The following is a 27,432-nucleotide window of genomic DNA, read 5'->3' as shown; positions in this document are numbered from 1 at the left end:
GTCCAATCATTGAAACTTTCGCATTTATAATCGTAGTAAGATTTATAACAGACTTTAAAAATTGCTGCATGCTCAGTTTACTTAAAATTATTATTTCTCTTTGAGTTACTTTAAAGAAAAGTGTACATTCAATCAAATATGTAAAACCTTTTTCTATTTTTTATTTTATTGAATACATATATATAATACATACATGACTAATGAATACGTGAATATATTAAGTATACGATAAATAAATATATAGTTTATATATTAAGAATGGGTAGGCCATTCAAAAAGCTTAAATGAGTCAATGACTTTTAGTGAAACAAGTAACAATACAAGCAGTTATCCCTATGTCCAGCCTTGAAGATGGAATTTTAACCAAGTACAAAATTGGATCATTTAAAAGTAATCATAAACGGTGTCCAATAAAAATATATCTTAATATAAGTATATTAAAACATAAATTTGCAAAATTTCTTCTTTTTTGAACTTGACACAAATCATTTTATTCTTAATCAGTTATTTGACTATATGGCCTACGACAGCAATATTCATTGAAATTTTAAGGAAAACAAATGTGATTTTGCATGCATCTTGTTTTCTACTGTTATTTCCATCACTTTTTTATTGTTAACACTAAAGCTCATCAAAAACTACCAAATAAAAAAATTTAATCGGTTGACAAACAAAGGAGAAAAAGGTGCTGCTGGCCTATTTTGTCAAAAAACCTCTCCACTCGGACATGGACACGGCGTTAATGTTTCTCTATGGGATAGAAAAAAACCCTTTTTGCCCAAAAAACATTTTATGTGGAATAAAGCAAACCTTCGACGCTAAGCACCTCTTTTCTAACTTTCGCTTGTATACAGAAATAATGACGGGAAGTTGCGAAGCTCTTTTAATGATAAATTTCTCACGTTGGGGTCAAAGATATAATTTATCATATTCATACTTCCTGATATTATTACACTTAAAAAATAATCTTTGGCCATTATCAGGCAATTTGTTGAAATCATAAAAAAAAGTTTATACCTGGTTTACAGTTAAATAATAAAATTAGTCAAACCGCTTAGGAGGAGTTTAGTGATACGTGCCGAAATATATATATAAAAAGTAGTGAAAATATGTTTTGTGTTCATAAATTTAAGGTTTCTAGTGTACTACAATAGTTACAAATAAATAAAAAGACAATGCAATGAATGATGAAAATAAAATGAATTTAGATAATTAGAGACAAGATATGAAGAGTCAATGTATAATTAATTAACATTATATCCATATAACTAGTGTTAACTTTGAGAAGTTTCAATATCAGTTCTCAGGTAAGTATAGAAACCTCGTTCGTGTTTATGTAATAACATATCGTATTACATACATTAATTTAATACGATGGCTAATTTTGTTACATATGACATCGAAGGATAAAGAAGACCGTTCATAAATCCGACGTTTTCCTTCAAATGGGGATGAAAACATATTTTTTTGTTTTAACGTTAAATAAGTAATTAAAATAGGATTATTTGTACAATAGAGAATAAACAGATAATTAATAATGAGCGTCATGTGAGCAGTCGTGGCTGATTATTTATAAATTTTGATATTAACCATTATTTGAAAATGAATCAAAACTAAATTGTTCACATGGTTTTCAAAATAAGTTTAACTATGAACTATCTCGGCATACTGTAATTCGTTTCAACGGTTAGTAATTTTTTTAACAAGTTTAATTTTAATAATGTTATTAATATAATATAGAGAATACTATAATAATGTATACTTAGGTATTCATTTATTCGTAAATTTCAAATCAAGAATCCAATTTCACGAACAGATATACAATGTTATATAATAAATGGAAGAAAAATAAACATCCGATATTTCTGAGTTTGATGTGTTGTATTGGTTAACATCAATATTTATACAGGTATCCTCATTTCAGTTATAGCTTTGGCAAAACATTTTGTAGCTACGTTTATTGAAATACTTATATATCAATACAAAAAACAGATATATGTCCAAATTATATGAATATGCTCCTACTTTCTCCTCAACGGGAGAGGAGGCCTTAGCCCAGCAGTGGAAATTTTACAGGCTGTTAATGTAAATGGCCATATTTATCATATAAAATACATCTGTTCAAAGGAACACAAAATAGTCAAAAGCATCCGACATTCAATCGATCTAATACATTTTATGTAGACCGTATTTTCAGTTAAAATCTTCAACTGAAAATATAAAAGCTATTATTTAAATTGCTGTAAGTGACATTAAAAAGAAATACCAAAAAAATCTAGTCGCCTGAAAACTTTACAGCTGATGCCAATGCGTCAGACCGAGGTCAAAGTGAAAAGAGGAAACAGATTGCAATGATATTCGTCATAAGCGTAGCTGAAAATCCTAAAAAAGCAGTTGAAATGCTGGTATAAAAAATTGGGATCATCGCTAACTACAGTCGTAAAGTATGAATGGGGAATATTTTGTCACAAACTACTGCCATAAATCGTTATTAAAGAAAACATGTGTGATTGTGTCGAAATTTGTAAAGTAAATTTTCAAATGTTACTCTTGCAACTTTAAATTGCTATAAAATACGTAATCACCGATCCGTCATTATTAAACGATTATAAGAACCTTTCAATTTCTCAACATATTTCATTTCAGTTCAATTGATTAAGTAGTACTGGCTCAACATTAATTCGAAAGAATTTGCCGAAGAAGGCAATAATGACAAGATTGACTCAGTATCAACATATTTTTTTTACGACGTGGACACCTTCAGAAAGGTAACACCGTAATACGAACCCCTGGAGGGGAAACCGGGTTATGTGGAATACCAAACTAAAACTACTGCGACAGCCGTCCTCGATACGGATCGGAAAGGCTGCGGGATCATGTTGATATAACGCATCCGTGGCCTCTCCCGTTCGGGTAGGTAAGGTGATCTCGCCTCCTGGATAGCGCGTACGGCAGCGCCAGGCCACCCCAGTTGCCGGCCTCTTCAGGACCGTCTGAAGTAGAAAACGTGAGAACCCCACTTCAAGCGTCCATGGCATGGCATGGGATGGGATCACGCTCTATCTTTTAAGCCCCGGGCATCGGGGCTATATCTCCGAAGGGCGAGATCGCCTCTTTCCCGTTCCCGCTCCGTCGTCTCTTTCTAGACCATCACGGTCTCAGAAAGAGTCTATGGCTCTCCACGCCGATTCCCTGCAAAGCATCGCCGACACGAGCGATTACAGGGAGAGTTTTCATCCAACTTCAACGAGGATCTGCCTCCCCGCGTTCCACGTGGAGTACGCCTCAAAGTAAAGTGGGCGGTGTCCTGGTCCGCGCCACAGTGTAATATCTACACATGCTTAAGCATACAGGCCCTGAGACTTTTGAAAATTTGTTGTTTCGTAAAATAGAGGCTAGCTACATAGTCTATATCTTAAACTTCATCAAATCAACCCATAAATTAACAGAACCAGCCAGATAAGTAAAAGTACATAAGATTTGTTTACACTAATTTCTTAAATAGTTCTGAGTTTATAAAGGATGGTCGAGTGGAAGGCATGTTAGCAAGATAACCGATAAGACTAAAGTGTCGAGCTGAAAAAACATCAATACGAATCTAAGAATTGTAGAAGTTAAATTTTCAATTTTTTAAATATGAGATAGTGGTTTCTTTTAAATCTAACAAATCATTTTTATTTATTGCGAAAAAATACAACAAAGGCGCGTACGATGAAGTCGATCGTAAATAAAATATGAAAACAAATATGAATTGTACGAGTTACGAGAGGGCATAGCGACACGACCAAGTGGTTCGTATCTCTCAGGGGAACTGCTCGCATTGTATATTTATGTGATATGATATGATAACATAACCTTCGATTCTCTCGTGATTTTCCAGAAAATTCAACTGTTGCAGCTTAGAATATTTACGATCACATGAAAATGTGGCTAATGTTTTCAACGTCATGACGTGTGGAAATATAAACGAACTATCAATATTCTGTTTGAAAACGTTGCTGATAATATTCAACAACTCTTTATGCAGTTTTATCAACCATAAAAGAATTTCGACATCAGATTGGAGTTAAAATCATCATTCTCATTTAAACGAAGCTTAGTATCATCATATCCATACGTAAACATATTAACACATAATCAAACACATCCATACAGATTAAAGACATTATTTTAAAATAAAAAATTGAACTCGTAAAATATAAAAAACATAGGAAGTCATGGAGACGGCCAATAAAGTGGAAACTTAAAACTATGATGAACAGTGCAAGACTTCATACTCGGATGGCATGTTGGTGGCGAGAGCTCAGAAGATTTTCCTCTAAAAAAAATCATTCATTGCGCCTAAAAAAGTTTTAACTTAAAAATATTGTTTTAATTTATTAATTATGGACCTCTTCTAATCGAAACCCATTACAACAAATTCCAAATAAAAATTTAAGTAAGATAAATTAAAATAGTCAAGTGCGAGTCCAACATGTGTGCAGATTTTCGTACTATTCCGATTTTAATTAAACCAGGAATATTATATATAATAATTTTCTTTCGTGTCAGTTAAACTTGCTCTATCAATATACTTTGTATATATATAGGCATACGTTACAAATAAGTTTTTATAATTACACGAATTAGGTATTTGTAAAAAAGTTATAAATTATCTAATTATAATGCGGTCAAACCCTAGGGACCTAGTCCAAATTCAAGACCAAGTCAATGAACCAATATCTGCAGTAGGTACTAACACGAGTTAGACAAAGTTCTACGGTATCAAATATTTAATAAGGAGCAATATAAAACTTTTATTATAACATCTCGCTGTCTCTTTATATTTTCCTTAAGGATAAATTTGTAATAAATCTGCTCATATCAGACGGTTTGGTTAATAAATTATGTCTACACTTAGATAGAATAGAGTGTAGTACAAGTCACCTTTGCTTGATCACTCAACTTCTAATTCGTCCAACTAAATTCTTTAAAGAAAAAGTATAGTGATAATTCAATGTACATGAAATTTTCTTTACGTATTTATTATTACTCGAATTTGGAACCATTGGTCGAATTTTGACCGTAATTCATTGCTACTAAAATAGATGTGTTGATTAAGAAGTTACGTAGGAAAAATGAGGCTCAACTGGACGATACCTTGGCGTTACAATAATAAAAAAATTAAATGTAAAAATTCATCTTCGACATGACGTGTGTTGTCATTGGCAGTATATACCTAAGTGTATTATCTATGGTATATACGAGTACGTAAACTATGAATGATTCATAAAAACGAATTTTAGATAAACGTGTTTGTGTTAAACCTATCGTAATGTGTGTATTTTTTTTAATATTTTAATGTATTTCTAAGGCATACTTTTTAAAACTATCGACTTTCGGCACTCCTTATCCACGTAAACTTTAATAGTGACAAATTGCATGCATGCTCCTTGCGCGTCTTTTTGTAAAAAAGGAGACAAAGTTTTTGCTTCATGTATTAATTATGTAGTTATTTTCTAAGTATTTCTGCTGTAGTACTAAATTAACCTGAAATATGTACCTAATAAACCTAACATAAAATAAGTTGTTCTGGCCACTTGGTAATCATTATCTACTTAATATTAGCAATATGCGTCTATTTTTCAATCTGGCTGAGCACAGATGGCTCAGTGATAGTACATGTATATCGCAATCGAAGATCATCAAATGCTGATCTGCAGCAAAAATATTTCTCCTGAATTCCAAACTTTATCTTTGTACCCTTTGCACTTGAAACGTTCCTTGCAGTAATCTTGCAAGAGCATTTTTAAAAGTAACATTCCATTGAAACTTGTTGCCTCCACTAGTGATAGGGTTGGATATTTTTTTGCCTAGAAAACTGGAAAGTGATTGAATCAAAATTTTTGATCAAATCAAAAATTGTAGATAAAATAAAAATAATTACTGTAAATTAGAAATAAAACTTTTAAAAACTGACGAATTATGATAAAATCGAAATTTAAAGTTAATACCAGACCAAACGTATGCATTAAAGTATTAACTTCAAATGATTTGGTTTCTTTGAAGATCTATGAGTATACTTTAAGGGGCAATTTGCATTTTTCCTAACTAAATCATGACTATGTTTATACCGTGGTCACCTTGACCTTACTGTTCATTACAGTTTCATTCTATACAAACAAAGGCCAGCGTGGTTTTTCCTACAAATTGTTTTTAATCTCGCCTGGTTAACACTGTACACCTTAAGCCCTTTGTTTTTTTTTTATTGCAAGGCAGAAAAAATTATACACAAATTAACTTTGAACATTCTTACACTAACCATTAATGTTTTAAATTGATATAAAGTGATCTCATAAAGATTAAGTTTTTAATAATTAAATTAAAACAAACTTATTAAATTTCGTTGTTGTTTAATGTTTTATTAATTATATTTGCCACTTTTGTACCAGTACCACTCACCCATTCACTATATATTCTAATATTCTACCGCCAAACAGCAATACTTGGTATTATTGTGTTTGTTTTGGTTTGAAGGCAGAGTAAGCCAATGTATCTACAGAAACAAGGGACATAAGGGCGCTACGTCTATGGGTGACCACTTTCCATTAGGCCTATCTATCTATTTCTGCCAACAAATATTAGAAAATAAAGCTAATTGTTCCAACATTTTCTACGCTCTGTTACTTATCCAAGAAATAATTTATAAGCTGTCAATGTAAATTATTATTTATGTCTATAAAATATTTTTCTAAAGACATTGTGGTAGACGATCGCGTTATAAGAAAGTGTTGAATACTGATGATGGATATATCTATACATATCCAGCATTTCGGTGAAGGAAATGCCTTCTTTGGCTTGGTACCACAATTCACGACAAAAAACTATTTCTAATTTGTTTTTTTCTGGAAAAATAGATTTTATCGATATATTTTAGTTACTACTCATGCCGTTAAATGGTCTGAAAAACCATCCAGGACCTGAAGTTGTAAATAAATGATATAACATTCTACCGTTAAAAAAAATTGACATTCGTAATTAAAATGTCCATTTTAGCAGAGTTCAAGTTATAATGGTCTCCATCCTAATTAAGTTAGCCATAGCGCTCGATGATGTTTTTTTAAAGTGTTTTCGCTCATAGATACTTTTTATTTAGATAGATTCTTTATAACTGTTGCACAAAATCTATATTGTTTTAAAAAATGTGTTTTATTCATATCGAATATGTAGCATCGATATATGTATCATTATTTTATGAGAAAAGTTCTGTAAATTAAATAAAAGCATTTTTACGCGTTTATTGTATGTTATTAATTTGTATATCTTTTGTAATTGTTATATATTTTTAGTTATCTATGATTATAAAACATAAAAACATACCGTACTTTTTAAAAAATTATCGACATCGATATAGATTTTTATGTTAATGTCCCATTTTAACGATAACTAGATGATCCAACGTGACCTTGACCCTATCTAATTAAGATCCTAAAAAAAAGGAATATAAGCGCTTTCTTCATAAATACAAACGACCAAATCCAACAAGCAACCGTGATAAAGTGCATGGATATCTTTTAGTCGACCTTGTGGCGATTGTGGTATTTTGACCAAGTCCGGTCTTCAGCCGAGTACAGTCCGCAGCGGAAAACTACGCCAACGAGTTATTGTAAAAAACAGATTTATAAATTCCGCTACGAAGCCGCTACGAGTCTAGTCTGTGCCTCATTTCGTTTCACTCAAAATATTTTACATAGTGTACACCATTTATGATTTTAAAATTATAAAATAAAGAATAAAATTATGTTCAAAATGTTGTGTTTCAAGTTATTAAATGTCTAGTAAATTCGGTTGCGCCCATATTATCATCACAGCATGACGTCGACGCAAACATTAAATAATGTGTTCCGGGCATGTCTATGTTATGATAAAGTTAATATAAAGAAGCTCCCAAAGATTTAAGATTCGGATAAGTAAAAAATATAGTTTTTTTATTAATATTCGTCGATATTACTCGTGTCCAGTGAACCGTAATTCTACTTAATTTTATATTCTACTAGCGACCCGCCCCGGCTTCGCACGGGTGCAATGCTAATTATAAATATACTACAGAATGTCTTACAGTCGCTATGTCCCTGCATTTTAAATCTGTAATATCTTCGGAAGTTCATTCATATGATAACTTAAACTAATCTAAGTTGAACTATTTAGTATTGAAATTGATAAACTTGGAAAAGCTTAAGTTATTACTTAATATTTTTGTATATTAATATGATAATGTAAGGAAATATACTTATTAATAAAATCTTTCATTGATTATAAAATATGTTAGAGTGAGAGATGAGGAGCCTACCCACCGCTGCCGTATGCGTAACAGACTAGCGCCGTAACGCGTTACGTAACGAAGCGGTTTACCCTCAAATAAGAAACTATCACTTAAAAATCGCTTACTTCCATATAAATTTCATCTACAAATTTTCCTCTTTAAGGTAAACGCTTTAACGACTGTCCTTAATTAATAAACCCAAGCGTAAATCCCGTATTCCTTATTTTAAACATTGGAAATAGGCGAACTTCAATACAAACTTTCGTCCCCAATTTCAATCTTAAAAAACTTAAACCGCTTTTTTTACTCTTAAACAGAAGCCTAAATACCGATTGCAATATTTCTTACTTTTAAAAATGACGAACTTCCATACAAACTATTACCCTAAGAATAACCCCTTAGGAGTTGATAAATCGTCTCTCAGTCCTAGGATGTCCCTTTCATCTTGTCAGAGCCTACGGTTAAGGCAGAGTGTCTCATATTTTTGTTAGTCAGTCCTTTTAAAATGTCATTAAGTATGAAATATGAAAATTAATTAATTATTATTACTATCAATAAAGAGTACTCGCAAGACAAGAATTAATAGTTCGCCAATAAGCAACTTTGCGAAATGACCAAACTTTGATCAAACTTATTGCCTGTTCCAACTTTATTGTATCTCTCTTGCAGTATTTAAAGTGAATTCTGTTAGAGGTACATGTATGATTTATGAATCTTCTTACTTCATAAATAATTCATTTTTATAAGAATTAAGATTAATATCGAGCTAGTATAACGCCGAAAGTAACTCTAAAAAACAGCTTAAGGTTCTCTAGCGATATTTTTTTAAATTTAAATAGCTATTTAAATACCTAGTAAGTTTTTTATGATTTAAATTTCGAACCGATTCGTGATTTCAAAAATAAATTTCTGTCAAGAATTTACATGTAGTAAGGTAGATATTGTAGTACAGATTATGGGCTTTTATATCAAAAGTCGATAACTATTCATCTTTCTCTACCTTTTTCCTATTATGCCTTGTAAAACGGATTAGGAAGGCGTTGTACGTTTTGTTAGCGGCACCGGGTTTTCAGTCCTTGTATGGAGAATACTAAGCGTTGTCGCTATTAGCTTCGTGTACTCTACCTTTTTATACCACAATGACATTTTGTTGCATTTTAGTCTCTATATTTCACAAAATAAGAACTTGCCTTGCCCTATGTTATACATGGTACGTGAGTCGGTTCGCAAGAAGTAAACAAACGACGTGGTCTCATTCATAGCGGGTTGAATATCTCGGGTTAAGTACATATCTTCCACATGTACCTGGGTTTATCTTAGAAAAGGATGTAAGTAGGTATTATATACTAACATAGATTTCAAGTGATTAACGATATTGTATATAACGCACAAAAACTATGATCAGTTGGTATGTGTAAATAGTACCACAAATTATTTAGTAACTGGTTGGTCAATTTTAATCCGATTAATCGATTGTGTCAACCAAATGACCTATAAATGAATTTCTCATTAAAATCAAGTTACAATGGTTAATTATTTTCGACGTCGATAAACGTAGTGAGTATATATAAACTAAATAACATATTACTGACAGTGTCAATAGTTTAGTCGAGTAGATACAGGTTTTACGTAAATTTATTATGTTGTTTTGATGTCAATTTACACAGTTAAACGTACCAATATGCAAGTAGATGCGTTATATCCCATGATATTAAAACCTGGCCAAGTATCGTGCATATTAAACGACGTACAGGCACCGAAAGTGATGCATCAGCATTAAGCAGACACGGTAGGCTTCGCCTTCACACGTCGATATGCATCACGAGTGCAATCCCGTTACCGTCAACAATACATTGCATTAATCGCCTTACATGGAATATGCCTCAACTAGCAATACCTGAAATACGATTCTGGATTATCCAAAGATCGGCTTATCGAGATCATTACGTTGACAGTTAGACATTTGTTACATTGACATACTAATAATATTAAAATTGATATTATATGACCTACGAAGATGACGAATACTAAATTTTATTATTTACAAATTATTAATAAATAGTTGTAATATGTTCATGTCAATTTAATATATTTTAAGATGTTTTATAATTTTACTTAAAATAAATTACCTAAAGACTTGTAATAACTCTGGTCACTCTGGTTTCGAAGCATATTTGTTTTTGAATAGTGTGAAATAATTGCATACTTTTAAGTCCAATGCGCCACTTTTAAAAATAGTTACAACGGGAACTGATTATTCCTAAGACACGATCAAGTCGCTATATCAACAAAATTATTCATTTGCATACATATTAACAAAGTCTGAGAGTAATTGGAGCTACTTTGTTTTCAAAATATATGAAATCATTTAGAAAGTAGTGTACAAAATTATAAATTATTATTAAAAGTTTAATATCACATATAAAGCTACGTGTTTGATATAATATAAATATATAATAATAGATTATCATATTTCCCGCCAATGCCTATGCTTTGCTCTAGGTAAATATATTTAGTAATAAATAATTATCGTACTGTATCTAAATCGTTCAAAGTAAATTAAATATTAATAGACTGCAATATCCCTTCTCAATTAATAACACAGGAAAGGGTAACAAGCGATTAAAAATTAGCTACTTAATTTATAAACTATTAATGATCAGCAGCTATTACAATGTAATCTTACCTTTAAGAAGTCGAAGTAGGGACTAAGTAAGTGTTATTGTGGGTCACGTCTGTCGCGGGCCATGTGTTGTGGTGGCGTAGCGAGTAGCGAGGCAGAGGGCGGGCGGGCGTGCGCCGCGACGGGCTTCCGAGGCGGCACTAGGGCAGCCGCGCCACCTCCGCCCCCGCCGCGAATTCCTCGCTGTGATTAATCGCCGACCCACCTGCGGAGCCTTTGTATACCACTAATGTGTTCCTTCTCTAAACAATCTTAAAATACAATAAGTGTGAAATCATTTGGAAATTTTGGTCAATGATATAATAACTCGTCGTTTCGTTTATGTAAAGATCATACGATCGGTTTCGGTACCGCTATACGATTTAAAAGGAGATAACACGTACATGTTAAGATGATCTGATTCGATATTATGATGGAAATTATTATTTAAAATAATTTAATACCAGTACCATAATTAATATAGAAGGCATGAATACATTGGATGAAAAATGTTTGTTTTTATACGCTTTAGATTATATTCAGAGTTTATTAATGTTAGCATATTTGAAGTCTTTAGTTTTGAAACTCACTACACATTAGTAGTGTTGTGTACTATTTATTTCATATTACAAACACCTTTATAATTACACCATTATCTACATAACTTACTAAAATTCACGTTAAAATTAGGTACTACAGAGTTTCTTGTAATTTCTTCTCAGTTGCTTGAGTTCTTCTCAATTTGAAAATGTTGGATAAATATATGTTAATTTAAAAAAATAATAAAAAAAACATTTATTTATGTTTACGTTTAATTCACCTCGAATGCAATTTTTAATTACTACATAGTATAAAACAAAGCTTTTCTTCTTTATAGATCTTAAAACCTCGCATCGGATTTTGATAAAGTCATATTATGCATGTATTCCATGCGTAATATTGTAGAGAAACATTGTCAATTTTAGAGGTTTCTAATGTGATGTCGTAAATAAACAATAATTTTTTTCGCTTACTTTGCAAAATCATCGCATCAATATGGCCCTTTATAGCATGGAATTTAAATGAATATTTTCGAAGATATTACGGATTTAAAATGCAGTAACCGAACAGGCGAAAGAAACTCAGCGGAATATATATATTTTTTATTTTTCATTTTCACAAGTATAGGTTTTATGTTTTCATGTACAATAACAATAAACATATTTCCGTTATTTGAAACAGCCTGGACGCGATCATCTTATTCCCAAGGTGTACAATCAACTAAAAAGTCATTAATGTTGTAATATCCTTTAGATCACAAACGCTCCTTAAAGATTCTTTTAAATTTTGCAATTGAATATTTTTGAACGATTTCTGGGAACCTGTTGTAAAAACGTACACATTGCCCCAAAAAAGAGTTACTAATTCTGTGTAATCGGATACTTGGATTACTCCAATTATCAAAAACAAGTTTATTCTTGTTCCTAGTATTAATAGAACGTACGTCACAATTTCTGGAAAAATCATTCAGGTTATAGATTGCACGAATAGCTCCCTTCTGCGATACAAAAAATACCATTTTTGTATAATATCAGCTGCATTACCTCAGAGTAGGATGCCATAAGATATTTTACTGTGGTAATAACTAAAATACACTAGGCGAGCCGTATCTACATCAGTCTATAGTCTATTTTTTTATCGAAGTGGCTGAGTTGAGTATATTTGCAAATCTATTTATATGGGGATTGGAGCGTAGAGTCTATTATAATACCAAGAAACTCTATGGTTTCTAAAACAACTAATGCTTCCCCATTTAAAAGTACATTCGTTTTGACACATCTTACATTGGGAGTAGTGAATTTAATACTTTTCGTCTTTTTACTATTTAACAGTAAATTATTAACACTAAACTAATGTCCTATTTCAGAGAGAGCATTGTTCACATCGTCACAAATTGAAAGACGTCTTTTTATTTTAAAAATTAAAGAAGTATCTTCAGCAAACAATACTATCTCGAATTTAATACCTAAAAGATGTTGCAAATCATTTATATAAACGAGGAAGAGAATGGACCAAGAATTGATCCTTGAGGGACACCCACAGTGACTGGAGCTGCGGGAGATCTCTTTCCATTTATATCAACCCTCTTAATCCGATTGTTCAGACACGAAATCAGAAGATTGAGTGCAGTGTCACTAATTCCATAATGACGTAGTTTCCTTACCAAAGTTTCGTGTTGCACACATTCAAAGGTCTTAGATAAATCACAAAATATCTCTAAGGCATTATGTGACTTTTATCGAGATAGTGCCAAAAATTCATAAGTAGAGATACTATTCATTAAATAATTTAAAATATATTCATAAAACTATAAAATATTTGGGTATATTTAAATTTTCTTAGACCTATTAGGTTTTAACTTAATTTTAAATAATTGTCAAGCGAGTCTACTTAATTATATTTTTATTTATATATACACGTGTATTACGTTTATATTTATAAGCCTGGTATGTCAAATTCTCGTTGGAAGAAATGTTTATTAATCCATAAAACCGCCTCATCTACTACACAACAATTATTTCAAGTATTTAACTTTTTCATTTTACGTAATTATTTAACTATGTTAAGTACAAATATATCAAAAGATAACTTGTTTTTGTTTGCTATAATTCGTCATCGAGTTTGAAATAATTTGAATCGCTTTCCTTACATGACGTAATTCAGATTATAAACGACGCATTTGCGTAGTGCCCACTGCCCAGGGATTGTGTAACAAATGAAATAAATGTTTGATTTTAGAAGTTAATTTTATTAGGTATTTATAAAAGTCCACATCTGCTTTAATAGAGAAACTAAAGATATATACATTTACAATCATTATATATGATATATCACATGATTATTACAAAATAAAATAATATCCAAATCTATACTGTCCATCTTAATGCGTTAATATAATATAATAATAGTTGTGTGCTTTGATTACTTATTTAAAACAAAATAAAACTTATATTACTTACATTTTAAATAAATCTATGTTTTATATTACTCGATATTAATGTCGAAATAAATAACACTTTCTTAACTTCATATGATTAGTAATGGCACTAATTTATATTATAAGGCACAAGACCAGAAGAAGCGGCAGTACATTTTAATATTAATTATTAAATCTTAAAACACAATTTTTCACAATCATAATGTATATAAAGTAAAACTCATTTTACATGAAATATAAATCTTAGTCGCACTATAGTCGAGTTTACGTAAAAACTGTTTTGAAATTTGTTCATAACTTATAATAAAATACTATAATTATCTCCAATCTAAAATCTGACACTAATAACAAACTAATATTTATCAAAGGCAATATGGTTTATTAAAGAAACCATATTTCATTCGATTTAAACAATCTACACACATAAGTACATACGTCAAACACACACACACGTAAACCATATTCCAATAGGGTTTTCTTTTGTAAACAATATTTATGTTAAAGTTTTAAATAGTAAAACTTTTAATATAGATTATAAATAATTAATTGACAGTTACTATATTTATTATCCAGTGTTATTAATTAAAAATACACAATATAAAAAAGGGTTATACAAAAATAAAAATAAGTAAAGTTACAAAAACATTGTTTACAATAGAGGATATCCTCAATGAAATAGGATATAAGTACAAAAAGCGTACTCTAAATAGATACAAAAAAATCTGAGATATTTAAACAGATCTTTTTTCTTTTTTAAAAAATGCATTTTACAATATATTATACAAACGATGTTGAAAATGTATAAGAGATACGGTATATTCCATATAGCTTAGCGATTTAAAAAAATATTTCATTTCAAAGGCACGTACTAAGGCTTCATATCTTCTACATAAGCTTCTATAACGTATACGTCAAAAACATCATCTAAAAATGTCTAATGTACTATAGCGAATACTGAATTTTAGATTATAGTCCAATGCATTATTTTATGATTTTTCTCTAACGTGTTGATAGCTTGATAAACACTTGTAAGCACCTATACAGATCTCTTTATTCAGATTATTATTTACCGGCGTAAGTTGGATTTTTGAATGTGGATGTAGCTTGCTTGTAAATAGGATTCTCGCCCTAAAAAAAAAGATTTCTTCCTTATATATATCCCATACAAATAACACATAATTATAGTATAAACACACATACATTTTATGAAATGTATAAAAATGTAATCTCAGGTCAATAACGGTTTTACTGCACACATCGTGAGTACAAATCCGTGGAAATACTGTTGGTATCTGTGGCGTAGTGTTAAAAGGGCCAAGATCTATTCATAAGTAAAATGTAAATGTTGAGCTAAAACAACATAAGCTTAACAATACTAGCACCGAAAATATTACGCGTAATAATATACATAAATATTATAAAATGCATGCGTAAACCAATCAACATCTGGTAATTGTGTTTCTAATTTATACAAAAGAAAGGGTAATTTATATTGACCCTTTTCGCTCCAGGCAATAGAAATTATCTTATGCTCTGTGTTAAGCAAAAACATTGCGAGGTATTCTATAAGCGCAAAAAAAAATCAGACAGATGATTTTTTTTTCTCTCATAGTATAGGTAGACAATGAGCCAGTTTTCTTCTGAACTAAGATATTATGTCCCATCACTTACTAATTCTTCTAACTCGACACAACAATACTAAGTATTACTGCTTGTCAGTAGCAGGTCTGGTGATTCCTAGCTAAAACGGACTTGCGCAAAGCACTTTGATACCAGATGGTATAACGACCTATTACTTTACATACAATAAGTTAGATTTATTTCTCTTTATGTCCATAAAAATGAAGCTGAAATAATGCAATAAATGAAAATAATAATATTTGATTCTCACCGTGTCCCACTTGGCCATCATTCGCTCTTTTTCAAAGCGTGCAAACTCGCGACGGTCGTGTATAGTTGTCACCATCTTCCACAACATTAGCAGAGCCAAACCTACCAGTACAATGGCGGCGATCACACCAAGCACTATACCGAGAATGAATACCTGCAGGATAAGAAACAATAATTAAACAATATTACAAGCTTTATAAAAGTATCTAATCATTATTTGTCGATAAACTAGCCAAGTCGCACAGTTAGGTTAAGGTAACATTAGGTCCTTTAGGTTAGGTTAGGTTAGGTCTACATTAAGGATTCATATTAAAAGATAAATTTATACAGAAAAATCCTTTTTATTTACGGTCCAGGGCCTTACATGGCATGTGCGGAACACTTTACCAAAGTTTCATCACAATTGAAAGAATATTTTAGGAACAATAGGGGATTGTCTGTATGTTAGGCGCAAGCATAGAAATAAACATTTTTATAATTCACGCAAAAAAATACGATAATTTAAATATCTTATTAGGATTATGTACCTTTCTCGGACATTCGTGTTCCTTTTGCGCTCGGATGTGAAGATGTTGGGTTTCGTTGTAGGAGTACACGTATACGTAAAGGCAGTCTTCGTCGTCGTAAAAACTGCACAAATGTTCGTTCAATGTTTCGTTTGCTGCAAATAAGAATATAAATTATCTAGTGTCCTATTTTTCGAGAAATATTAATATAAAAAAACAATAACAATCGATACTAAATATAAATAAATAAATATGTGAATGTTAAACAAAAAATAAATATTCTTTGTAGGTTAGTTCAACCTAATGAGATATAATTTTTAGCTATAAAATATACTTAGATCATATTTTGAAAGACAGAAAAGGCTTAAGTCTTTTTTAAAAATAAATTGTTCAAAATCTAAAACGCAATAACTAAACCACAATGTTATAGAAAAAAAATGAATTCAACAAATAAAATGAGTCGTAAACATATATACATATATAGTCCCGGATGGCTCACCTTCGATTTTCCCCTCGACGACCTCCGGGAAGAGGTTGCAGTCCCCGCAGTCGCGCGCCGGCTCGTCGGGGTTGTAGGCGGGCCCGCGCTTGTGCACCTCGCACAGCACGCACTCCTTGAAGTCCTCGCACTTGCCGGGGCACGTCTGGGTACGACAGCCGATTAGTACGAATTGTACGAGCGCACCGCGTCCGATGTAGTTACTTATCATCGTTACATCGTCATTCCATGTTCACGTATCGATCAGCAATAACTCACCGGGCATTTATCACAGTATTTTCCGGAGTAGTGTCGGTCGTCGTCTACGTTACACACGCACTGGCCGCACACACATTTCCCATTTCCACTGCATATTTTTCCGTTTTCTATTAAGAAAAAATCGAGATTATGATTGGATAGGCCACGTTCATGTCAAATTAAATTACTACCGAGACTATTAGACCCGGCTGTGCAGTCAACTTACTAACCTTTCTATTTTTTATATTTTAACCTTTTTTATTAGAAAGAGAATATAGTATATAAGTATTAAAAAAATGTATAACACTTTTTTTCAATTATGGATGTTTAATCAAGTAGGTCATAGGCAGATAAGGTTTCCAGGTAAAAATGCAAAAATGAATCCGTCTTGTTTATATTTGTATGACGCCATATACTATTTGCGGACCGTAAACTATCCGGCTCAGGTAAACTACAAAACAAATATTGTCGGTCACAGATAACATACCTCGCGATGTGCAAGGCGTCTGGTCCTTGAGGCACTGGCAGGCGGGCCCGCTGTACTCCGGCCGACAGCTGCACTTGCCGCACACACACTCGCCGTGCTCCGGCCCCGAGCACAGCAGCCCCTTGTTCATGTCGCACGTGAAGTTGTCGCACTCGCAGAACGGCCCGGAGATCACCTGGTCGGCGAGGAATCGGTATAGTCACGGTGGGTGGCGACCGGGGAGTCTCCGCTCGCACGTACCATACGTACGGGAGGCGTACCTTGAGCGGGTCGTCCATCTTGTTGCACTCGCAGACGCCGCAGATGCAGGTGCCGCGGTTGGAGCAGAGCGGGCCGCTGGAGGCGTTGGTGGGGCGGCAGCCGCGCTCCTGCTCCAGCGACACGCCGCCGTGCGCGGAGCACTCGCAGCTCTTGCCGAAGCGGCCCGCCTTGCACACGCACACGCCGCACGCCGACGTGCCCTCGCCGCTGCACACCAGCGGGCTGTCGTTGTACGCCTGCGACACGGGCCCACTTCACTCCACACGTCCACACGTCTCACCCACTCACACTGATGCACGATGGTCATTTAACGTCGAACATAGAACGGCACCTTCGTCAGTGGATATTCATTATGGATTTCTGATAAAATTCTGATGTTCACGTCAGCGAAATTCTTATCGGTAATATGGCAATATAATCAAAGCATAAATACTTAAGTGGATTAATGATGAAGTATTGTATTGATAAAGAATGAATTTTAATCGAATACTGTTTGTAGAGTATAATAACGCAGATCTATTAGAACATCGTATGGAATATTTAAATCACATGTGTGTTTATCTTCACTCCGCCTGCCATTTGAATCTAAATTATCAGCTAAACATACCTATTCTTAGTTATGCTGCTTGTTCACCTGCTCTAGTATTTCTATCTATAAACTATATGCAAAGTTTCAACTATCCTCTTACTAAAAAACACTCAACAATTCTAATGGAAAAATTAAGCTTTGTATACATAGCACCGCAGCGGGACTGTAAAAACCTACCAACAAAACTAAATCGTGTAAACAATAATTAACTTACTTTACTGGACTGCCAGTAAAGCAATTTAACGGCAACTACGTCGACGAGCTTCTAGCAAAAAATAATCAATTGCGGACGTACATAATGGCACTGTTTCCATTAAACATAATAAAGTAATTTTAATTCCTTCTCTACATACAATATCGAAAGCAAGTTAATGAACGCTCAGTTTTTAACCAGGACACTTCCATTTTCTCATGGGACGTGAAACATTTCGAAGACTAATTTTTGAATATGTGATAATTAATATAAAAAATGCAGGACTTATTGAAGTCTGCTGCTGTTTTTGCGTCATGAAACTATTGCGCCAATACTTACATAATATAAATTGGCGGTCTCATACCTTACATTTTAAGTAAATTTAAACAATTATTAAAAATTATATAATTCTTAACTTTTTAATAAAAATATATATTTAAATATATCTTTTTAGACAATTATAATTTTGTACTATAATTAAATTCAACGAATGTATACTTCTTTGTTGTTAGTTAATATCTATTGAAGTATTTATTTGTAAGATCAATTATCTAAATCCTTATTGCATGCGGTGTTTACCTACAAATTAGCTTATCCTTTTGTTTTAGAAGTTTATAAATTTGAATCTGTATACAATTGTTATAAGTCGTTGATAAATCGAATAATCGAAAAACAAAATACTTTTTAGTATTTAATATTGAATTCAAGTTAAAGGTTTTTACTGATAAAAGGTATTTTTATCCACTCACATGATGTCCGGGATGTTCGCAAGGACAGTCGCAGAGCATTTCCAATTCCACATTCAGACTCTCCGACACACCGACTGGATAGATACTGAAACTCTGCTTCCACTTGCTCGGGTCCTTGGGACATTCTTTGAGTGTGATTTCAGCTGAGAATTCAACGACATCACCAACCTAAAAAATTAAACACATTAACCAAATCTCTCTATTGAAAAATAATTTGTTTCAATTTCAGCTTCAGTAGTGTTCACCCCATAGTAGAAATTCAATCATAATAATTATAGAAAATTTGGATAATTCAACAATTTTTTTTCTATTCTTATATATATTTTTATTATTAATAAATAAAGAAAATCAGCTCACAAACAGAAAAGGAAATGGTTCTGAACTGTTTAGTTTTTCCCTATTTATTAATAGTAGGTGATCAATTCCAAACATACTTTGAGTCCGTCGCATTTGCTGGTCTGCACCATATTGTCCTTACTTCCTAGGCACGAAGAGTAGTACAATATCTGCACTGCATCACTGGAAGTGTCTTTCATTTCAACAGTTGAGGTAATTTTCTATAACAACAAAAAATAACTTTTTTTATTTATTATTGACATTAAGATTATACTATTTTCTCTTGAAGAAGTTTCTCTAATATAATTTAATACACAAATAACATATTCATTTATTTTTTTTATTAATAGATCCAGACTTCTTCATTTTAACTTGCGATGTGATATGCAAAAATTTCTGATTATATTGGTAAAATAATATATTAGTATGAATTTCTTAATGTGCTGCCTTGAAGTTGGCATTCATTAGTGCAATTTGAATTTTAACATCTAAGATTGTTGCTGCAAAGAGATCATAATATGCGTCAAGCAATGCGTAAAAAAACATAAAATACATACGTTTAATCAAGTAGAAAGCAAAATTCAAATGAATCTGAAACTTTCATAACAGGATTTCATAAGAGGAGATCTGTTAAATTAAAACATTCTGTTGTGTTTGGTAGTTTAGGTGTTAAGTATCAAGTCAATAAAGGCATAGCGTCCGATGATGTAATAGGCGATCGATGGGCGGTCAGATTTATAGTAAGTAATATGTATATGCATCGAGTCTCACGTTGTACTGCTCGCGCACGAGGTCCACGACGTTGTCGGAGTCCTCGCTGAGGATGCCGGAGCTGGACCCCTCGATGTGTTTGCTGAGCTGCTCGTACACACTGATCTGCTCCGACGTCACCGCGAATATCACGTTTATCGCGTGTTGTTTTACCTGCAGTGACAATATTATACAACATTGAGAGTCGAAATAGATGTCGAACACACACCTCATGTATCCAATGAAATGTTACTTTTCAGTTTTGTACAAATATATGATAAATGCAAGGAAACAGTGCCTCTGACCAGTTTCCAAACAATTATGCGCGGCTAATATATTTGAATAAAATACATGACAAGTATATACAAAAAAAAAATACTAAAACTCATATTTTTAAAAACTGTTAATAAACAATGCAATTAGTTAATTTGTTGACTTAACAACAATTTTACTCTTTTTAAATAATCAAATTTCTTAAAAATTAAATTTGAGAATATAATAACATACCTTGAGATTAATTTGTGATATACTGGGATAGTCTTGCGTCGTGGAGTGGGTATATGAGTTGTTTTCCATGTGGCATTCTCCGTCATTTGGTTGCACAATACCTCCTAACTGCAAAACACATAGATATTATTTAGATATATTATTACTATGTGTATTGTTAGATTGGGGATTGGGAAAAGAAACAAGTACCATGTATATAGGTATATGTAATATAGGTTATTAATAATAATATATAATATTAAAGGTTAATATTAAGATAAATAAACAAAAATAATCTAGTTCATTTGTACCAAGCTACATTAAAGCAGCATGAGAACATCTAAGCCTTTTCTTCATGGGCAGGACTCTTTGTTTAACAATAGGAGATACCAAGCTCATCCTCTAATTTTTACTTAACATGTATAAAAATGAATACAGATAATTATAATGTTTAAATAATTGTATGAATTTTCATACAAAGATAAACAAATAAGATTTGAATGACGCCATGATGTCATAGCCGAGAATAGTATATGATGGACGAATGAAACATTGTAATAGCTAATAGCATGATGTATTATTTGTCACCTTTCCGTCACCGGCGTAATGGAATCCCGCGTCGGTGGAGAACACGAGAAGCTTCCTGGCGTGTTCCCTCCAGCCGATCTCGTCCTTGCACACAACGGCTTGCATGATGGCGTCGAAGCCTCCCTCGGGCGCGTCCAGGTTACCCGACACGTCGGCGCGGGCCACTGCTTTCTAAGAATTTATATAAAAAAATCGATAATCGAGTATTTTTCTCAAATTTAAATTAAACATTCTCATTTATTTACTTAGAACTTTAAAGATTAAAATTAATGCACTAATAACAATGCTATAAATGAGCCGAGATGACCCAGTGAAACCTGCATCAACTGCACTGGAGGAATTTAGGTCCAGCTTTTGGACTATAAAGTATTACTGTATAGTAAAGTAACAGCTCTATCGTACTTAACCGTATAGTAGTGTTGCAGATACATAATAATTATAATATAACATTGTAATATATTTTAAATTGTAAACATAATCTTCCGACCTTGGTCAAATTCGACGACTATGTTTAAGTAAGAGGTTAATTTAATTTTAGTATTGACAAGTTTCTACACTAATTACTGCAAAACATCATGCTTGTGTCACATACGATATTAAACAAACATACTAACATCGAAAAAGTCCGTGTCGTTGCTGAGAGACATTTGATTCTTGTACCCGTAGGGCGCCGCGCAGCCGTCGCAAGGTGATATGAGACTGGAAGATATAAATTATTCATTAAATACCATTACATAATCACATACCGAGAGTCGGTCAAATTCATATGCAAAAATGTTGCCTTACTTTTTAGGTACCGTCGAAACATATGGCATGACCAGTTTGTCAACGAACGATCCAAAACCGATGCGGAAGTTCGAAGTGATGTTTCTCATGGTACTCGAAAGTAAACTACCGAGCATACTGAGCTTCTCTTTGTCGTTCTTCATTGATCTACTCAAGTCCATGAGGTAGTAGAGATCCACCGGGTAGTCTTGCGCTTGTGCGTACGAGAACGTCATCTTTTGCATCTGATCTATAATGATAATAATTTATTAATATTGCACTAAATATGAAAATTATACAGCAGTATCATTAAACATTTATTTTATATGATGATATAAATTAATTTAAACCGAATTTAACACGAAGTTTTTGATAATGAAACATAAAATAAATTATAATCTCGTAATCTTTTATAAACAATCATGAGCGCCATTAGCAAATCAATATTAAACATCTGTCATGAGTCATAAAACTGTTGGCACTTACTCATTCGCAGTTGTAGCTTCACTCTTTGTGGCTTAATTTGAACCAAGTTCTCGCCGCCGGCGCCGGCTGCCATGTACCCGCCACCCTTACTGCCACCACTGCTGCTGCTACTACTGCTACTACTCATTGATTCCTCGTAATATGAAGACTCCATACCTACTCCCATTCGACCTTTCGCTGGAATTATAGAAATATTATTTTCCTATATTTTTAAAAAACGAATTTTAGTACATTGGAATGAAACGGTAACAAAAATTTACCTCTTGTTAGTTCGCGGTTGTAGATCGGATCTATAGACTGCTGATTGTCTGGATTGAATATGTACGCTTCATCGCAGCCCCCGGTGCCGCCCTCCATGGCGGGATTGAAACAGCGGGGTCCATTGAACTCGGGGGCGAAACACCAAGCACAGGACGGCGTCCGTGCACAGTCGCTGCATGTCGTTTTGCTGGAGCAAGGGTTTTGGGCAAGCAACTGCTCCGCGCGTTGTCCCAAGCACGTAACAAACAGGCTCGCCCACAAACAAAATAGTAAGCACGTTCGTGTATTCATTTTACTGGTTTGTTTTGATTTCAGATCAATACCTACAACAAATACGTTATTTTATATACTAAAATAATAAATAAACATAATATCAAGTTTAAAAAATAGCATTGCGAAGAAGCTTTTTGATCTCATTGCCTTACACATCTTTACTACGGGTTTATAATCTTCCTAACGCGAGATAAATTATTATTGACACAGGTCACGGCACGAATACGAAACTTTTTGGATCGGTAGTAAGCATTTTTTTTTATTAAAATAACTTATTCATATTTTGTTTATTTTACAATATGCATAGTCCAATTTTGCATTACACAGCAGTGATAAAACTGATAAATATCAAATAAGGAATACAGTCACATCTAATTAAATCTCTTTAATATACAGCCAATAAAACAACTAATTACGTTTTTAAAAACACGAATGAGGGATAAAATATAATAAATTTTATTGTTTTTTGTGTAAAAAAATGTACCTACCACAAAAACAAAAAAGATTAAGCAATATTATAGATAGATACGATATTAATAGTAAAAACAATCTTTATACATCTTAGGTATACTAGAATCGTATCTTATGAATGAAAATCAGATCATATGGTCGATAAAGTGAGTTAAAAAATCTGGTCTAAGCTTGCACCTGTGGGCGGGAGCGGGCGGTAAAGCGCCTACGCTTCGCCGTATCGAGGCCGTGCAACTACAATCAGCGCTTTAAAACCGCTATCGTTTACACAAACTAGAGCTCGTAAGAAATATTATACTGAATATGTCTGTAATGCTAAATATAAATAATTATAATATGATAATTTTACTTTAAATATTACAACACTTACTTTGAAGATTGATGCAAAATTTTAAAATAAAATAATTAATAAATTCAATACATAAACCTTTTACCCTCTTTCTATTATATATTATATTCATTTAATTATTTTGTAACCAATCTACATATGGCAATAACAAATTAATATCGTGAAGACCAAATGTTAATAAACAATAATTAGAAAGCGGTCAATCATACCACAATTAAATATATAATTTAAAACTTATAATTATATACTATTAATTAAATTAATTTATAAACAAATTACCTTTGCCTTATTTAATTCTCTGGTCCGAGAGTCTTAACTCTCAGTGATAATGTAGTTTATTACATCAATATTTACGAACACCAGTCACCTTTTGACAACAACGACCCACTTAACTTCTTAAATTCTCAAGAATTATTATTGATTATTTCGTTTTCCTATAAAATCAATTAGTCACATTACATCGAAGGGCAACTCGTCACCTTTAAATAAATCTTTTCCTTCAGTAAATTAAAAAAACAAATCATGTACCGTTTGCGAATCCAACTATTAAGACGACACTTATCACAAAGATATTAACGTTTAGTAAATAAATATATTTTTACCGCAAATATTGCAATTATGATAAGACATAGAGTCGTAATTATGCTGTTTGTTTTGTCGATTTTATTTTTCGAGATATAGTTCGTATAGAACAGCAGCGCGAGTTGCGCGACCAGCCCGTGCCGGATACACGCGTGACTAATAATACAGAAAATAACTTCGTCAGCGAATGATACAGCGGCGCCGTCACCGCTCCTTCTTGGAACCAATACGTGCCAAATCGCACTCAATACAATAAGCACTAAGCAGTGTGTATTGTAGTCTGTATGGGATGCATTTAATTGACCACCTTAGCATAAACAGACTAGAACTAGATTTCGTGTTTTTGTTTATCTGTTATATCCATATTGACGTGGTCCAACTCCAGGTCATTAAATAATATGAATAAGAGATTTGATTCTTCGAAAGATGTTGCCTTTATTTAAGTTTTCAATCTTTTGGTTTAATATAAAAACTTTTTGAAGTAAAAAGTGTCTGGTTAAACAAAAAAAACTGGTGTGTTTGTAGGTCAATGAAATTACGTCATGTTCAACAGAAATAAGATGATTCAACCGCAGTATCGTAATGTTCTTCTATTTGAATTCACATTTCACGCTTCTCATAATTATCTTATCAGCTCTTATGTCCTTAGCGAGCCATATGGCATCCTGTCATTAGTCCTTTTATTACCTACAATTCATCAGTATAGGCTATTTATGGCCATAAACATAAAAATTATGTTATGCTTACATATTTTGAAATTTCCTGCACATATAATTTAATCTACCAATTAAAAAAAGTTAACTAAGTATTTAGATAGATACTAAATATTGACATTGAAGAGAAAGGCTTATTGTGTTAGACTACATTTATGCATGGTTTTTTTATGATTCAGTACGACAAGTTACGAAAATGTATGAGTGAAATATAATTATAATTGATAAACCGTACACTTGATAACCGTTTTAATCTATGACATAGAGGTAGAATGTTAACTTTTTTTTATATACTAGGAACTAAGTATACGTTATAACTGAACCTTGTCCTGTATTCGTAAAACCTGAGTCCAGATACCATATATACCGTCGATAACGGTGGAGGGTGCACATCGGGTCGACGACCGCACCCGTCTGCTTTACGGGCGCGGCGCCACCGCATACATACATCCCTATAACGGCGAACTATAAACATCAGCGATGTTTCATTATAGCTGGCGATTTAAAAAAGTCGTTGTGCGACTTTAACGTGAAATCCGTTATCTTTCAGGAGGATAAATTACAAAAAAATATAAATACTGACCATAACTTTTTATTTATTGATAAAAGTTTTTTTTTTTTTAAGTGAAATTTATTTTAGTTTTTTTTTTTTCAAGCAAACATTAATGTTACTAACATGTACCACCAGTTTTAAGTTTTAAATGTTAATTATTTCTAATATAAGAAGCTTTAATAATTTGTATCAGCTCAAATTTTTATTATTGTTGAAACATAAAAAAATCATGAAATTTACATTTTTTGGATCAAAATGAGGTTTCAAAGAAGGAACCTCATTCTATTATTCTATACTAGAGGGGGTGCTATACAAATGTTTGTTGACTGTGACCATTCAGTTGAATTATGCAAACGGAAATTAACATTTTATAAGGATGGCAATTTATTGGTCAAATTATTGGTTTAGTAGTCTGTGCAAAACAACATTTATTTTTGTGTGCTTAATTAGTGTTTATAATAATTTATCTCATGCTCGACAGCCAAGGGAAAGCTTTGCAAGGACAGATTCCTCGCAAAGCTTTCCCTTGGCTGTCCTTGTTTTTACTTAGAAACAATTTTATGTTTGTTCTTAAAACAAGGTTTAAATAGATAATTTTTCTACTTCACACACAATAATTACAAAGGGACTAAAGAGCAGACAAGTCTGAATTTTTTATCAACTGTTATTATAACCAAATAGAGCAACTTATTTAACCGTAGGTGCCTATTATTTTTGACTAGAAGGATTATGTATGTAAAAATGAAAAAAAAACATTTTTTATATATAATAGTAAACATTAGTAAAATGTAGAAGAAAACAACTCCACTCAATCCCTATCAAATATTATTGTTTGGTTACCAATGTTTAATTAATGTTCATAGTAATCTATGGTTTTTTATAACAGCCTTGATACAAAATGACATCAAATACTATTGTTGACACTAAAAATATACATTAACAACACTGACCTCACTACAAACTTGCAATGTGTAAAGATATTTAAATAATAAAATCATTATATTATATTATCATCAATCATTGCAGAGTTAACAATATAATACATCTTTTCAACTGAATATGACCTGATTTGTAACAAATACTATTATAATAAGATATATTATTAAGAAAATATTTGTACTTCATGACCCATACAAGGTAAAGTGTATGTTACTCACCAGCCTTAAAATATATTTGAGTCCAACTTTATTAACGAACCATGCATCTCTAAAAGAAATACATATGAACATCAGTTATTATTTTTGTGATATCTCATTGAGTTAAGGTGTAAATTCACTAGCAAACTAATATTTTTAAAACAAAACCACAATTTAAATATAAATATATTTATTTACTGTACCATTCGCATTCACACACCTATGAACTAGTTAGGTACTTCATTCTCTACTCTTTGACCATAATCCATTGCCCATTTTATACCACAGATTATACAGAAATATACCAAGATATACAGATAACATATCACAG

At 32.5% G+C, this 27,432-nt stretch overlaps 2 protein-coding genes across 6 annotated transcripts in view; both read right to left on the bottom strand.

Annotated features, from left to right (window-relative positions):
* LOC125064843 (RNA binding protein fox-1 homolog 3) overlaps window positions 1-11,115 on the bottom strand; it is a 74,455-nt gene extending 63,340 nt beyond the window's left edge. The window contains exon 1 of the mRNA XM_047672110.1: window positions 10,989-11,115. The gene's annotated coding sequence lies outside the window, so the exon portion shown is untranslated. The remainder of the gene's footprint in view (window positions 1-10,988) is intronic.
* Window positions 11,116-14,697: 3,582 nt separating this feature from the next.
* LOC125065015 (integrin beta-PS) lies at window positions 14,698-27,329 on the bottom strand. 5 transcript variants are annotated; one of them, XM_047672411.1, is made up of 18 exons: window positions 27,305-27,329; window positions 27,123-27,171; window positions 23,024-23,347; window positions 22,764-22,940; window positions 22,299-22,527; window positions 22,127-22,211; window positions 21,513-21,683; window positions 20,946-21,053; window positions 20,460-20,612; window positions 19,787-19,909; window positions 19,353-19,520; window positions 17,821-18,057; window positions 17,561-17,735; window positions 17,095-17,201; window positions 16,837-16,981; window positions 16,359-16,492; window positions 15,833-15,985; window positions 14,698-15,069 (listed from the first exon to the last, which is right to left on the bottom strand). In XM_047672411.1, the coding sequence occupies exons 3-18, from the start codon at window positions 23,313-23,315 to the stop codon at window positions 15,004-15,006; spliced, it is 2,523 nt and encodes an 840-aa protein (XP_047528367.1). In that variant the 5' UTR covers window positions 23,316-23,347; window positions 27,123-27,171; window positions 27,305-27,329; the 3' UTR covers window positions 14,698-15,003. The 5 variants fall into 5 exon arrangements, with proteins under 5 accessions (XP_047528367.1, XP_047528365.1, XP_047528366.1 ...); XM_047672409.1 differs by lacking the exons at window positions 27,123-27,171; window positions 27,305-27,329 and adding exons at window positions 24,397-24,551; window positions 24,646-24,860; XM_047672410.1 differs by lacking the exon at window positions 27,305-27,329 and having other exon boundaries at window positions 27,123-27,251.
* Window positions 27,330-27,432: the final 103 nt, after the last annotated feature.

Source organism: Vanessa atalanta, chromosome 6 (genome assembly GCF_905147765.1).
Source record: "Vanessa atalanta chromosome 6, ilVanAtal1.2, whole genome shotgun sequence".
Lineage (NCBI taxonomy): Eukaryota > Metazoa > Arthropoda > Insecta > Lepidoptera > Nymphalidae > Vanessa > Vanessa atalanta.
Note: the sequence above shows the minus strand (reverse complement) of the source record. Positions and strands in the feature narration are given on the sequence as shown.